Consider the following 12,908-nt stretch of genomic DNA (forward strand, 5'->3'; position numbering starts at 1 on the left):
CTGGCCCTGCGCCTGTGGTACCCAGGGCAAGGTGGCCTCTGCCTGAGCTGCTCTCTGCCTCCACCGCCAGCCTCCCAGTGCAGATACTTCTTCTGGATGTCCTCATCGGCCGGGAGGCTGCCAGCCAGAGATGCCTGGAAGGGCGAAGGCGCAGAAGGAGCAGCTCCCTGACCCCCCCCTCGCTCACAGGCACTTACCTAACTGCCCCCTGTAACTCAAGAGCCCCCAGGCATCTGGCACCCCCCCGCCCCTCTCTAATTTCCCTGCCATCCGCACAAGCTGGTCTTGATTTACCTCCGAGTCATCTCCTCTTATTTTTAGCTACGCCGTCTTGCCCTGCCCCGCATGCTTCCTTCTCTGCCCCCCTTCCTTAATATGGCGATAAAGAAGATGCCCTCCAATGCAGGCCTGGGGTGGAGAAGGGGGGAGAAAGCTGGAGGGACCCACCACAGAGGGGAAGCCTGGGCCCTGGCAGCCCCCTGTGCAAAGGGGGGTCCGTGGGGGGACTTTCGGGGGGCTGGCACTCCCCATCGAATGGCCCGCTCCCTACCTTCTCCCCATTGACATATATAGACAGGAGCAAGAGGTGGCCGGCTGGGGACGGTGCCAAATATCTGTGGATAAGACGGCCCTCCAGCCCCAGAGCCCTCCCCCCCGCCCGAGGGTCTTTTATGCGCTGCCTGGAGCTTTGCTCCTCTGCCTTTGGAGCTCCTCGCCCCTCCGTGTGGTGGTCACCCTCCTCAGCCAGTCCCGGGCACCTGCCTGTGTCAGCAAGGAGCCGCCTGCCCAGCCTGCACCTGACACGGGGAGGGAGGGAAGGCAGGAAGGGAAGCCCAGGACAGCCGTCTCTCTTTCTCGCTCGTCTTGGGGAAGGACCCCTGGAGCCCCTTTGCAGCAGGATGAAGTGGCTCGGCCTGATCTTGGCTGCCCTGCTGCTGGCCTTGGCCGGCCCCGGGGCCCATGGCGAGGAGGGGCTGGATTTCCCCGAGTACGACGGCATCGACCGGGTCATCGATGTCAACATGAAGAACTACAAGGGCGTCCTGAAGAAGTACGAAGTCTTGGCGCTGCTCTACCACGAGCCGGTGGGGGAGGACAAGGCTTCACAGAGGCAGTTTGAGCTGGAGGAGCTGATTCTGGAGGTAGGGGCCAGGGGCAAGGAGGGGGGACAGAGCTCTGCCATGCTGGGGGGGGCATATCAGACTGGCCCAAGGAGGCGGCTTGGGGAACTGGGGGTCAGGGGCAGGTGGCGAGGGATGGGCTTGTCATCACTTGTAGTAGTCTAGCAGTTGGGACGTGGGATGGGCATTTGAAAGGGCCAGTTTAGTTCCCTCCCTTAAACAGCAATATACAATGAGGGGTCCCTAACTGGCTGGGCAGGAGGTGATATGTTGGCACTCCTCTCAGCAAGGACAAGGAGCACCAAGTGAGGCGGGGGTCTGCCCCACTGCTAGAGCTGCCCCCTCACTCTTCCCAAGAGCGCTGGTGACCTGGGACGTCACCAGGCTAAATTTGCCATCTCCAAAACTGGAGCTCCTGGAAAGGGGAGGCAGCCAGGCCCACTTCCTTGGGAATGTTGCGGGGAGTGGGGAGCAGTGAAGCCTGGGGGAGGGAAGGAGATGCTGTGGCTGCAAGCAGGACCAGCCTAAAAATTGATCCCAGGGAGCAGGCTGCATTCGGGGACACAGTGGGGAGGGCCAAAAGAGGAAGGGAGAAAAGGGGGTGAGAAGGAGAAGAGGGCAGGCAGTCCCCCCAGAATGTGTCCTCAGGGCTGGGATTAATTGTGGCCCAAAGAAGGATTTTCATGCCACTAGTCCTCATGTCTGCAGCAATGTGTGTGTGAAGATGGGCAGACAAAAAAACAGGACCCTGCTGAATCAGCCTGGAGACCCTGCCACAGGAATCTGTCCGATGGAGATGCCGGGTCCTCATTTAAGCACCCTCCCACCTCTGGCTTGGTGTTGCCTGGGAGATCAGCTCTGATGATCCGAACTGGACTGGACCCTCGCTTTGTCTCTAGAAGCCCCGGGCCCTGCTTCTGTGCATGGCGGGTGGGGGCACCCGCTTCCCTATCCAAGGCCTGGCCCAGAAAGGCTTAGATCCCCTCTGACTGGTGACAGGGCTGAAGCGATTCTGAGAGACGGCCAAGCTGTGACTGTCTCAAAGAGAAAAGTGGCTTTAGAGACTCTGAGCCTGCAGGAAACGGAGCTGCTTTGTGCTCAGCCTCGCATGGGAGCTCCAGCTCTCAGTGGGGAGTTGGTCTGCAGCCCCTCAATGCGGCTAAGAAGAACAGTCCAGCCATCAGCAGTTGGGTCGTGTCTCCCACCCACCTCCAGCAACTGAATTCACCCGTTTTTATCCCTGACCGGATGGCCAAAGGCACCGAGAGCAGCTGTTCTCTCTTGCCAGGATTCAAGGTTAAAACTATCAGAAGGAAACAAGGACGGAGCCCATCTTTCTTAAAGCTTTTGCAAAGTTTGGGAGGCACCAGGCGACCTGAAGCTATTATTGAACAGCTTGCATTTAAACTTGGAGTTAAAATCTCTGAGAAGAGCAGCGTGCGGGAAGCCAGTTTAGGTTGAGCTGGGTGGTTGGGAGCCAGGACAGAAGTGGGTTTCAGAAGGTTCTGACCAGTTCTGGAGAACCGGTAGTGGAAATTTTGAGTAGTTCAGAGAACCAGTAGTAAAAATTCTGACTGGCCCCGCCCCCATCTATTCTCTGCCTCCCGAGTCCCAGCTGATCAGGAGGAAATGGGGATTTTGCAGTATCCTTCCCCTGGAGTGGGGAGGGAATGGAGATTTTACAGTAATCTTCCCCTGCCATGCCCACCAAGCCACCAAGCCATACCCACAGAACCGGTAGTAAAAATTTTTGAAACCCACTACTGAGCCTTGAATAAATCAATACATCTGATAGTTACAATCTGGATCCTCTCCCCAGAAATCCTTCAAGAAACTCCCTGCAATGTTTTCATTCTCTTTCTTCTCTTTCTTCTCTCTCTCTCTCTCTTTCTTCTCTCTCTCTCTCTCTCTCTCTTTCTTTCTTTCTGCCTCTGCCCCGTCTGTCTGCCGTTTGTGGCTCTTTCTCCTAGTTAGCAGCCCAAGTCCTGGAAGACAAAGGGATCGGATTTGGCCTGGTGGACGCAGAGAAGGATGCTGCGGTGGCCAAAAAACTAGGTAAGGATTGACATTCCTTGGCTAATCAGAAGGCCCTTCCGAAGACTCAGGAGGCCTCTTTCCCCCTCGGCCAAGCTGGAAGCTAGTTCTGATTCGGGGGTCCAGGGAGGAACCTTTGCTGCAGGTGGAAGCAGAACGAACATCGGAGGCCACCAGGGGGCAGTGAAAACTGCCAGGCTCTGGGTTCATTCAACGCCTGCTTCCCTCTAAGGGGCTTTTGGGGTTTCCTAGACAAGTAGATCTGTGCCCCCCACCCCACAAAGCTTATAGGTAAAATGACTTGGCTCCAGAGCAGAATTTGGTTCTTCTGCGCTCCACCTGCAACTGATCACCTGAAAAGGACTGGATGGAAAGCAAGTGGCCCTACCCTAGGTAAACCGAGCCATCCTGGCATGGGGTGCCCACTTCTGCGGAACCAGGCTGCCATCCTCCATGCTCAAAGGTCCAAACACAACCTCTCGGTGACCACCCTTTGGCCTCCCCTGCAGGACTGGCTGAGGAAGACAGCGTCTACGTGTTCAAGGAGGATGAAGTCATCGAATACGATGGGGAATTTTCGGCCGACACCTTGGTGGAGTTTCTCCTTGATGTAGGTAGCGCCCGTCTTCCCAGCCCCTGCAGTCCCTTTCCCCTCTTTACAGAGGGAAAAGCCCCCTCGTGCAAAGGATCCCAAACGGAGGCTCTTTCCAGCCCACCCTGATGGTGGTCCTTGGGCACACTCCCACCCCTCAAAGGGCTTCTCCCCCACCCCCCACCCCCAGCCTTCCTTGTTCTGCAGCTGAGCCAGCTGAGATCTTGCTGCCTGAGGTTCTGCTTCACTGCACTCCCCTCCATCGCAATGTTATCCAGGCCAGGGGGAAGCAGGGCCGGAGTCAGGCTGAGGGCCCCCTCCCATTTTGAGAAGGGTTCCCGCAATACCCTGGGGGGGAAGGGTGGCTGGGAGAACTCCTGCCCCACCTCCCCCCTTGGCTCTGAACTGCCTGGGACTGATAGGGGGCCAGAGTCATCTGCTTCCAGGCCCTGTCCAGGGTGCTGATGGCCACCCTCCAAACCAGGGTTTCTCAGCCTCAGCCTCCGAGATGTGTGGACTTCAACTCCCAGAATTCCTCTGCCAGCCTGCTCTAAAGTCCTCCTTCCCTTAGAAAAGCCAAGGACTCTGGGCAGAACTCCCCGAGTGTCAGCCAGGCAGATGTGGCCAGAGAGCAAAGCCAAGGCCTGACCTTTGCTCTTTCCTGCAGGTCCTGGAAGACCCCGTGGAGTTTATCGACGGAGAACATGAGCTTGAAGCATTTGAGAGGATTGAGGATGAGCCCAAACTCATCGGCTACTTCAAGAACGAGGACTCTGAACGTGAGTGGATCATTGTGGGAGGGGGGCCCCAGGAGAAATGGGCTTCAGGACACCTAGGTACAAAAAAATCCAAGGTGGAAAGGTGAGTGGGGAAGGGAAATCTCAGACCATCGGGAAATAGGCTGCCAGACCCAGGACACAATGCAAGGAGGGAGCTGGTCTGCTGGGGTTACCAGGGGTGACCCTCTGCCTTCTCTTCCAGATTTCAAGGCTTTTGAAGATGCTGCTGAAGAATTCCACCCTTACATCCCTTTCTTTGCAACGTTCGACAGCAAGGTATGTGACAGAGAGAGAAGGAGGGAGAGACTATGGTTTGCTTTTCCTCAAATGGCAAAGAGGACATCCAGTGATTTCTCAGCCATGGCATCTGTAAGACCAGTGGACTTCAATTCCCAATATTCCCCAGCCAACAGCCAGAATTCTGGAGTCAAAGTCCATGCATTTTCAGGGAGCGCTGGGGCAGGAGGCACTGTGGGAAATGCCCCCCTCCCGTCCAGCATGTCCTCCTCTGTCTTGGCAGGTGGCAAAGAAACTGTCCCTGAAGCTGAACGAGATAGACTACTATGAGCCTTTTATGGAGAAGCCAGTCACCATCCCGGACAAGCCAAACAGTGAGGAAGAAATAGTCCAGTTCATGGAAGAGCACAAGAGGTGAAGCCTTGCTGCCCTCCTGCCCTGGGGGGGGGGGCTCCCTGGCAGCCGGGGACCTTCAGAGCAGCTCGCTGTACCTGGTGTGATGGGAGACCTTCCTCGGTTGCCATGGCAGCCGTCTTCCCTCCCAGCATCAACAGCAGCATCCGTGCCTTGTTCTTCGCTTCTTCCTCCTCTGGTTGCCACGGAAACGGCACACATTTGGCCCCAACGGTCGGCCAGCTCCCCTCCCCATGCTCTCTGACAAGAGCTTTCCAATGGGATCAGACGCCCTTCCCATTATGAGCCTGGCAAAGCCCAAGGAAGATGGCATTTCTAAGCCTCTTGCTTCTTACCCTCCCCCAATTGGGGAACACACCTCATATAGGTTCTCCCCCTCATCTTGTTCCCGAGCAGGGGATCTCCCAGCACCCACCAGCTCCCCAAGCTATTAAGTGGGCCTCGGCCCATTGGCCAGTGGTGAAATCCAATTTTTTTTACTACCTGTGGGCGTGGCTTGGTGGGTGTGGCAGGGAATGGATACTGCAAAATCTCCATTCCCACCCCACTCTGGGGCCAGCCAGAGGTGGTATTTGCCGGTTCTCCAAACTGCTCAAAATTTCTGTTACCGGTTCTCCAGAACCTGTCAAAACCTGCTGGATTTCACCCCTGCCATTGGCCCAAACAGAAAGAGGGCAACCAGAGTGGCAGGATCACCGAGCCTGACTGCTCCGGCTACTCAAAAAAATTGGAAGAAAAAGGGGCAGGCAGCCCTACACCTCCCCCTGGAAGGCTGCTGCCTTCAAAAGCCCTCTTTGGCGCTGACTCAGACGCTCCCTGCCAGGAGGTTCGGCTGCTAGAAGCCAGGAATGCCAAGGGCTGGCCTATAACGAAGGGGCTTTGTAATGATCCCATGTGTGCCATCACACAGGGAACACCTCACTGCTTGGAAAAGTGGCTGCTAGCTAAATAGGGTTGGGGCTGGTTAACAAGCGGGTGGGGGATCCCTAAGAATCCTTGGGGTGGGAGGTCAAAAAACCTCCCCTGCCCCACTGCCAAGAAAACAGCCTCTCCCTGGGGGGTCTTTAGGTGCCTTGCCCGGTCTTAAAAGACCTTGCTGGCCTCTGCTGCCTTCTCTCACCCTTGCCCTGCCCTTTCCCCCTCTGTCTGTCTCTTGCAGGCCAACACTGAGGAAGCTGCACCCAGACAGCATGTATGAGACTTGGGTACGTTCACAGATCTGAAAAGTGGGGGTGGGGGGTGGGCGAGGCCCTGCAGGGAGAGCAGGGAAGTATGTTCCTAAGTATGTTCCCAGGGAAGAGGAAGCCGGGAGGCCCCAGTAGGTTGTCTCCTGGGAGGGGGTCAGCAACTTGTGGCTCCGGAGCCACATGCAGCTCTTTGGGCCCTCTGCTGTGGCTCCCTGTGAGGTGATCCCAGCACTGGCTGGCCCTGCCCTTCGCCCTCCCCTCCCAGTCACTCCTTGCCTGGCCTGAGAAGGTAAGGCGATGGCGGGGGATGGAGAAGCAGCCAGGGCAGAGACAGAGAGATACAGAGAGATACAGAGAGGGAGGGGGGAGAGAGAGGAAGGGAGAACAGAGAGATATATGTCAAAAGGATTTTGTGGTTCCCAGTGCCCTAATGACCTGCTGGGTAGGCATGGCTAGGGGGATCATGTGACTGGTGGAAATGAGTGACATGGAGTTGGCCACGCCCACCCAGGTTTTGTGGCTCCTGGTGTTTTCTTTTCTGTGGGAAACGGGTCCAAATGGCTCTTTGAGTGTTTAAGGTTGCAGACCCCTGGACTAGGCCCTTCTGGAAGAGAGGCCAGTTGACGTAAGGCCCAAGTAGGAAGAAAAGGGACTAAATAAAACATCCCCCCAAAAACCTTCTAAGCCGCTTGCTGGCTTGCCATGAAGCTCGGCACAATTGGTGCAAGACTGACTTCCTTGCGGCCTCTCCTGGCCCTCCACCTGCATGCAGGGCAGGCGACTGGTGGCTTTCTTGTTTAAAAGCCGCATCCTTCGCATTCCAGTCCCAGGAGATCCGAGGTGAAAGGAGGTGGGGGGATGAAGCTCTCCAGGGATGGAAGGAGGGGAGGAAGCAGACGGTGCTCTGGCTTCTTCCCCTCAGCTGAGCTGAGCTGAGCTAAGCTGACAGTTGCTGCTGCTCTGCCCTGCTGACTTCTGCACGTGAACAGAAGGAGAGAGGCAGGGGACGATGGGGCTCCAGGCCCAGAGGCTTGAACCAGGAGTCGGGCGCAGTGCAAAAGGAATGGCCAGGACAAGGAGAGGGGTGGGAGGGAGGGGGCTCTTTCCCAATGCAAGCATTGAAGGCAAAGAAGGAGAAAGTCTGGGGGGGAGGCAGTTTGCCCAAGCCCCCTCCCCATAGCTTCACAGATAGCAGAAAGTGGAACCCCAACCTCAGAGCCCGCCCTCCCCTCCCCTCCCTGCCCCATTCTTGGAACCCAATATTGGCTCCCCATGAATAATAAAGAAACAACACAAAGCCAGCAATTCTGGTGAAAACAGATACTTTGTGCCAGCCAGGTAATAAATTATAAATACGTTTCCCCCAGTTTACCTTGATACGTCCAAAGGCATCAACTTGTCCCCTTTGAACCCTCCAAAAGACACAGCAGGTCTGCCCAGATCTCATGCAAGGGGGCAGCCGGCTGGCTTCTGTGGATGCCCGGCCAAAGCCCGGCTCCGACCACAATGGCTAATTTACAAGCCGTGGGGAGTTTTGGGGGTCCTCAGCCAAGCCCCTTTCTTTTGCAACAGCCCAGGCCCTGCCCAGGTTAATTGCACTGTGGGAGTGGAAGGGCTGCTCCTGGGGAGGGGTCACAGCTACCTCCACACACACAGATGAGCCCCCAGATTCTTGGCCTTCCTGGCTGAGCTTCTCCTGGCGAGGAAAACATTGCAGGATTTGGGCTGCTCTGCCATTGTTCTGTCTGTTGAATGGGGGTGGGGGTCGCTTCTCCTTCTTGAGTTGGGGGTCTGCCAGTAATAAATAGCCAAGAGAGCAATAACGTCGCCCAGCATCAATCTGCCTTTCTCCCTGTTTAGGAAGACGATATGGACGGCATTCACATTGTGGCCTTCGCGGAGGAGGATGATCCTGGTAAGTCATTCTAGATTTGGGGGGGGGATCCTGCATTGACTCCCCAATTCCTTCTTGGCCACCATTTCTCCAGCTATAAACGAGGTTTGTGCAAGAGAAGCCCCTCCTGCTTATCTTGCCCAAATCCCTCCGACCTGCAAGGAAGATCTGAGGATGTTCCTTGGCTGCTGGTTCCAGGCTGCCCCGGGCTGCCCTTGGCCAGAGCTGCTCCTGTGGAAAAGGGGAACTGGGAGGAGGTGAGGAGGGGCTCATGCAGGGGCTGCAGGCAAGAAGGTTGCTTAATTCTGCCTGCCCCCCCCTCTCTCCTCAGATGGTTACGAGTTCCTAGAGATCTTGAAAGAAGTTGCCCAAGAAAACACAGACAACCCAGATCTCAGCATCATCTGGATCGATCCTGAGGAATTCCCACTGGTGAAGAGTCCACAAAGTTCTTGAAAACAGAGGGGGGAGGAGGAGCCACTCTGGGAAGCGCCTGGGCACCATTTCCCCTGGCGCCTCGCTGTCCTTCTCTCCTGACCTGCAAGATCTCACGTGGCCTGCTGGGAGCCACGGAGCATGGGGAGAGGCGGGCGCTTGTGGGAGGGCAGCTCTTTTGATCTGGCTGGAGGGCAGGGGCCCAGAGGGCCATGAGGGGAGGGGAGGGGCAGAAAAGCCAGCAGGGTCCCTGGGAAGAGGAGGCTGAGGGAAGGACAATGCCCCCCTTTGGATCTCTAGGCATCCAAGGGGCGGGTGGAGCATAAGATCAAAACCCCAAAGGAGAAGGAATTACGGGGCGGAGGAACATCCCTGTAATTCATGTAGAAGAGGAAGGGACTATTTACACCCACAGTACAAATAGTGCTCCACCCCCATTCCAGCCCCCAACCAAACCCCAGAAATCTCTCCGTCCCAAGGCGCTCACTCTCACCTCTTTCCTTCCTTCCCAGCTGATCCCTTACTGGGAGAAAACCTTTGACATTGACCTGTCCCGGCCTCAGATGGGCATTGTCAACGTAACGGATGTGAGTACCGTCAAACACCTGGCTGCCCCTTGGGTGTTGGGCCCATGGGGCACAGCCTGGAGATGGGTGCCTGAGGGCTTCGGGGAAGACCAGCTGGGGGGGCGGAGGTTGTTGTGGGCTTTCCCAACTGGGGGGTGACTGGGGGCCACCAGACTGAGCCTCAAAAGGGGCCAAGAGGGAAGGCCTGGACGCTGGAGCCAGTGAGGGGGTGGAAGCGGGGGGGGGGGCTTGGCCCTGCCCAACTGGACTCCCCCCAGCAGTCCTCTCCTCCAATGTCCCCCCTTCAGGCCGACAGTGTCTGGATGGAGATGGATGATGAGGAAGACCTGCCCTCTGCGGAAGAGCTGGAAGACTGGATTGAGGATGTGCTGGAAGGGGAGATAAACACCGAAGACGACGATGACGATGATGACGATGACGACGATGACGACTAAGGGCTGGCCCTTCCCATTTTTTTCGTGCAAGGCCGGCCTTGTCTGGGGGGCTCCACCCATCCCGTCCTCCGGCACCACACACAGCTGACCCCAACAGCAGCACCTTTGGCCTGCATGAAAACGCCCCGGCCCTAGCCAGAAAATATTTTTATATTGATCTTATTTACGTCCAAGGCCCTCACAGCAGGCTAACCACGCTCCCTCCACGCAGGTCCCCCCCAGGGCCCCCCGTCTGCCCTTGACGAGTGCGGGGGGAGGGGCAGAACCGTCTCTCTCCAGATTTTCTCCAAAGGCTCCTCCGTCTGCCCTCCGCTTCAATTGGCCAGATGCCAGGGGAGAATGCCACCTTTCCTGGGATGGTGCCAACACCGGCCAAGTCCTTCCCTGGTCCTAGAAAGGCTCGTTCTCTGGATGGGGAGGCACTCTTAGCCCTATCTGAAGGCCAGTGGAATTTCCCATCATGCACCTCAACCCCAAGACTTGGTCCTTGCCTTCTGCTTCGGACCTTTTGGGGCTCCTTAATGGTCAAGGCTGCCCTTAGCAGTGGAGATCACTGAGAGGTCCCTGTCTCTGGGGGCTACTGAAAAGGTGGAAGCTGCCCCATCCCCCCCCCTGTCCCATCCAGGTCTTGGGACATGATGGCAACATGTCCACGCCAGTCTCCTCTGGCAACAAGGCACTCTCACCTTTTCAGGTAGATAAATCCAAATCGCTAGAGGGCAGCAGTTTAATTTCCAAAGCTATTCAGCCACATGCAAAGAACAGAAACAGAAAAAGTGATCGGCAAACTTGTTAACGTCCCTTCAAAACCGTTCCCCCTGTGGTTCTTCTCCTTTTACACACACAGAGACCCACGGGAAGGGGATTTTGCTGCCCTAGTTCTTAGGTATCAGGAACCGATCTTTCGCTGAACTCTTTTCGAGTTCCATTTTTTTAGGACAATAAATTCTGAGTCATTTTGCTGAATTAGTTGTAGAAGTGAAAGATGTGCCAGCAGTAAAAATCAGATGCAAATTAACTTCAGAGCTTGGGGAGGGGGAGAGATTCGGGCTCTGTTTTCTTGCTCTCTTTAGTGAAGATGGGGGGGGGAGCCAGCTCAGCAGGCAGTGAGGGGCGTAATGTACAATTTGTATATTTTTCAACACCTTTGTACAGATCAAACCAAACGTGATTAAAAAAATGGAACCATAAAAGGGACTGGTGAGGTATTTCCCTCTCCCTTTTGCCCCTTCTTTGGCACACAGGTTTTTGGATCAGAAAGTTTGGAATATTCTGCGGTTGGGGGGGAGGGTTAGAGAAACAGCTCGATTGCTCTGCCATGGAAACTGTGCACCCAAAAAGGGGCAATGCTCCACACCTCCCACCCTGCCAGGGAGCCACAAGAAGGGGCAGCCGGAGGGCTGCCAACTCCAGAGAACATGGAAAGGCCACGCAGCTCCCACGGCTGGATGCTAATGGCCTCTGGGGGCAGCCCAAACAGGCAAGGTCCCACCTATTAAAGGCTATTCCCTCCCCCCAGCACTGTTCGTGCTTCTTGACGGTCTCTATGAATAATATATGCTAATCAAAGAGAATATGCAGCCTTCCCTCCAAGTTTTCATCTCTTGGCAGTGGAAAAAATGCTGCGTCCATCCATCATCCCTGCAGCCCTTAGGAACCCGCTGGCTCTGCAATCGGTCCAGGACTGGCCTCGGCTGCCCCTTGGAGGAACAGGGCTGCGCTTGCTCCCATTTCACAGAAGGGAGAAATGAGGCCAGGAGAGAGAAGCTGGGGAGGAAGGGAGGGATTTGCCCTAGAGAAACAGGGCAGAAACTCAGCGAGGAGCATCAGCCCATCTGTGGTGCTTTTAGCGGCCTTTAATTAAACCTTCTTGGCCAGGGGCAGTTTACCTCCAAACAGCTGCCAACAATGGATAGACAATCATTCATTTTATATTGCTTAGTGGAAATAGGGTGCAGCACTGGGGTAGGTGGGTGGGCTGGTCCAAGGAAAGGGGCCATGCCTGTCCCCCTGGAGGAACCCTCCCTTGCCCCACGAAGGGGTCACAGAGGATGGCAGGCGGAACTCCTCAGCAATTATTTTGACGAATCTCATGCTCACATCAGTGCCACCAGTTTTTTCCTCCCCCCCCCATAAAAAATGCATGAAAAGCATTGCCAGTCTATTAATATCAACTCTGGTAAAAAGCTTTTTATGCACGTGCGTTGTGGGTGATGGAGAGACATGGGCAGCAGAGGAACCCATCCATGGGGGAGGAGGGAAACAGACAGGGAAGGTTATGGGGAGGGGGCGCTCTGGCTAAACTTGCTCTGAGCTGCCTTTGAGGTGGGGAGAACCTTCAGGGTGGGAGGGGAGCATAAAGGTGTAAAGGCAGGTGACAGAACTGGCAGTAGCTGCTCCAGACTTCGGGGCACAGGCACCTTGGAGTACCCACCGTAACTCTTCCCAAGGAAGTCACAAAAAGGGACGCGAGGACCACCACCTCCATCACTACTGGGCGGGGGGGGCATTTTAAGGATGGGCGGTGGTGGCGCAGTGGTGAGAATGCAGTACTGCCGACTGCCTGCAGTTTGGCAGTTGGAGTCTCACCGGCTCAAGGTTGACTCAGCTTTCCATCCTTCTGAGGTTGATAAAATGAGGAGCCAGATTGTTGGGGGCAAGAGGCTGACTCTGTAAACCACTTAGAGAGGGCTGGAAAGCACCGTGAAGTGGCAAAGAGCTAAGTGCTATTGCCGTCTTCTAGTGCCCATCCTTACCTCATAGTTTGCTCCCCCTCCCCCTCCCTCTCCTGCGCTCAGCCACCCAAGCAATATCAATAACCACTAATTAATCTCCACAATTAAGTAATGAGTAACCATCCTATTGTGAACCAGATTTCTCCCTCCCCACACCCCCATGGCTACCAAACGGAAGGGACTGAACTCCAGTACAAAAGGGGGCTTCCTCACGGTCTCTTCTTAACTGCCCCCTGGCCCTGCTGGCGGGCAGCCAGGAAGGCCTGGCACTTCCGGTCTTCTTCTTTCAGTCTCACTCAGAGGACGCTTCCTCTTCCATTCCTGGCACAGCAGAAAAGGGGCAGGAAGCAGCCCCAGGAGCTGCGGGAAGGGAGCAGCAGCCCTCCCCGACCCACAGCATCAGGACCCAGGAGTTTTCCCACAGAGAAAAAGGACTTGGCCCTCCGGAGCTCCCCTCTG

General features: G+C 55.9%; 1 protein-coding gene across 1 annotated transcript; it reads left to right on the forward strand.

Moving 5' to 3' along the window:
- Positions 1 to 646: 646 nt before the first annotated feature.
- CASQ1 (calsequestrin 1) lies at positions 647 to 10,907 on the forward strand. Its single transcript, XM_070951171.1, has 11 exons — positions 647 to 1,142; positions 3,092 to 3,176; positions 3,665 to 3,765; positions 4,415 to 4,526; positions 4,729 to 4,802; positions 5,047 to 5,177; positions 6,337 to 6,382; positions 8,225 to 8,279; positions 8,590 to 8,690; positions 9,206 to 9,280; positions 9,568 to 10,907. The coding sequence occupies exons 1-11, from the start codon at positions 672 to 674 to the stop codon at positions 9,712 to 9,714; spliced, it is 1,398 nt and encodes a 465-aa protein (XP_070807272.1). The 5' UTR covers positions 647 to 671; the 3' UTR covers positions 9,715 to 10,907.
- The last annotated feature ends 2,001 nt before the right edge of the window (positions 10,908 to 12,908 follow it).

The sequence above is a fragment of the Pituophis catenifer genome, unplaced genomic scaffold, assembly GCF_029215685.1.
Source record: "Pituophis catenifer annectens isolate HBS135680 unplaced genomic scaffold, rPitCat1.0.hap2 SCAF_10, whole genome shotgun sequence".
Lineage (NCBI taxonomy): Eukaryota > Metazoa > Chordata > Lepidosauria > Squamata > Colubridae > Pituophis > Pituophis catenifer.

What these genes read in the sequence shown, in the direction of transcription:
- CASQ1 (XM_070951171.1), top strand. Translation starts at nt 672, where the DNA reads ATGCGCTGCCTGGAGCTTTGCTCCTCTGCCTTTGGAGCTCCTCGCCCC. An exon ending in CAAGAACGAGGACTCTGAAC is followed by an intron (nt 4,527 to 4,728) that starts GTGAGTGGATCA and finishes CTTCTCTTCCAG; the next exon opens with ATTTCAAGGCTTTTGAAGAT. An exon ending in ACAGCATGTATGAGACTTGG is followed by an intron (nt 6,383 to 8,224) that starts GTACGTTCACAG and finishes CTCCCTGTTTAG; the next exon opens with GAAGACGATATGGACGGCAT.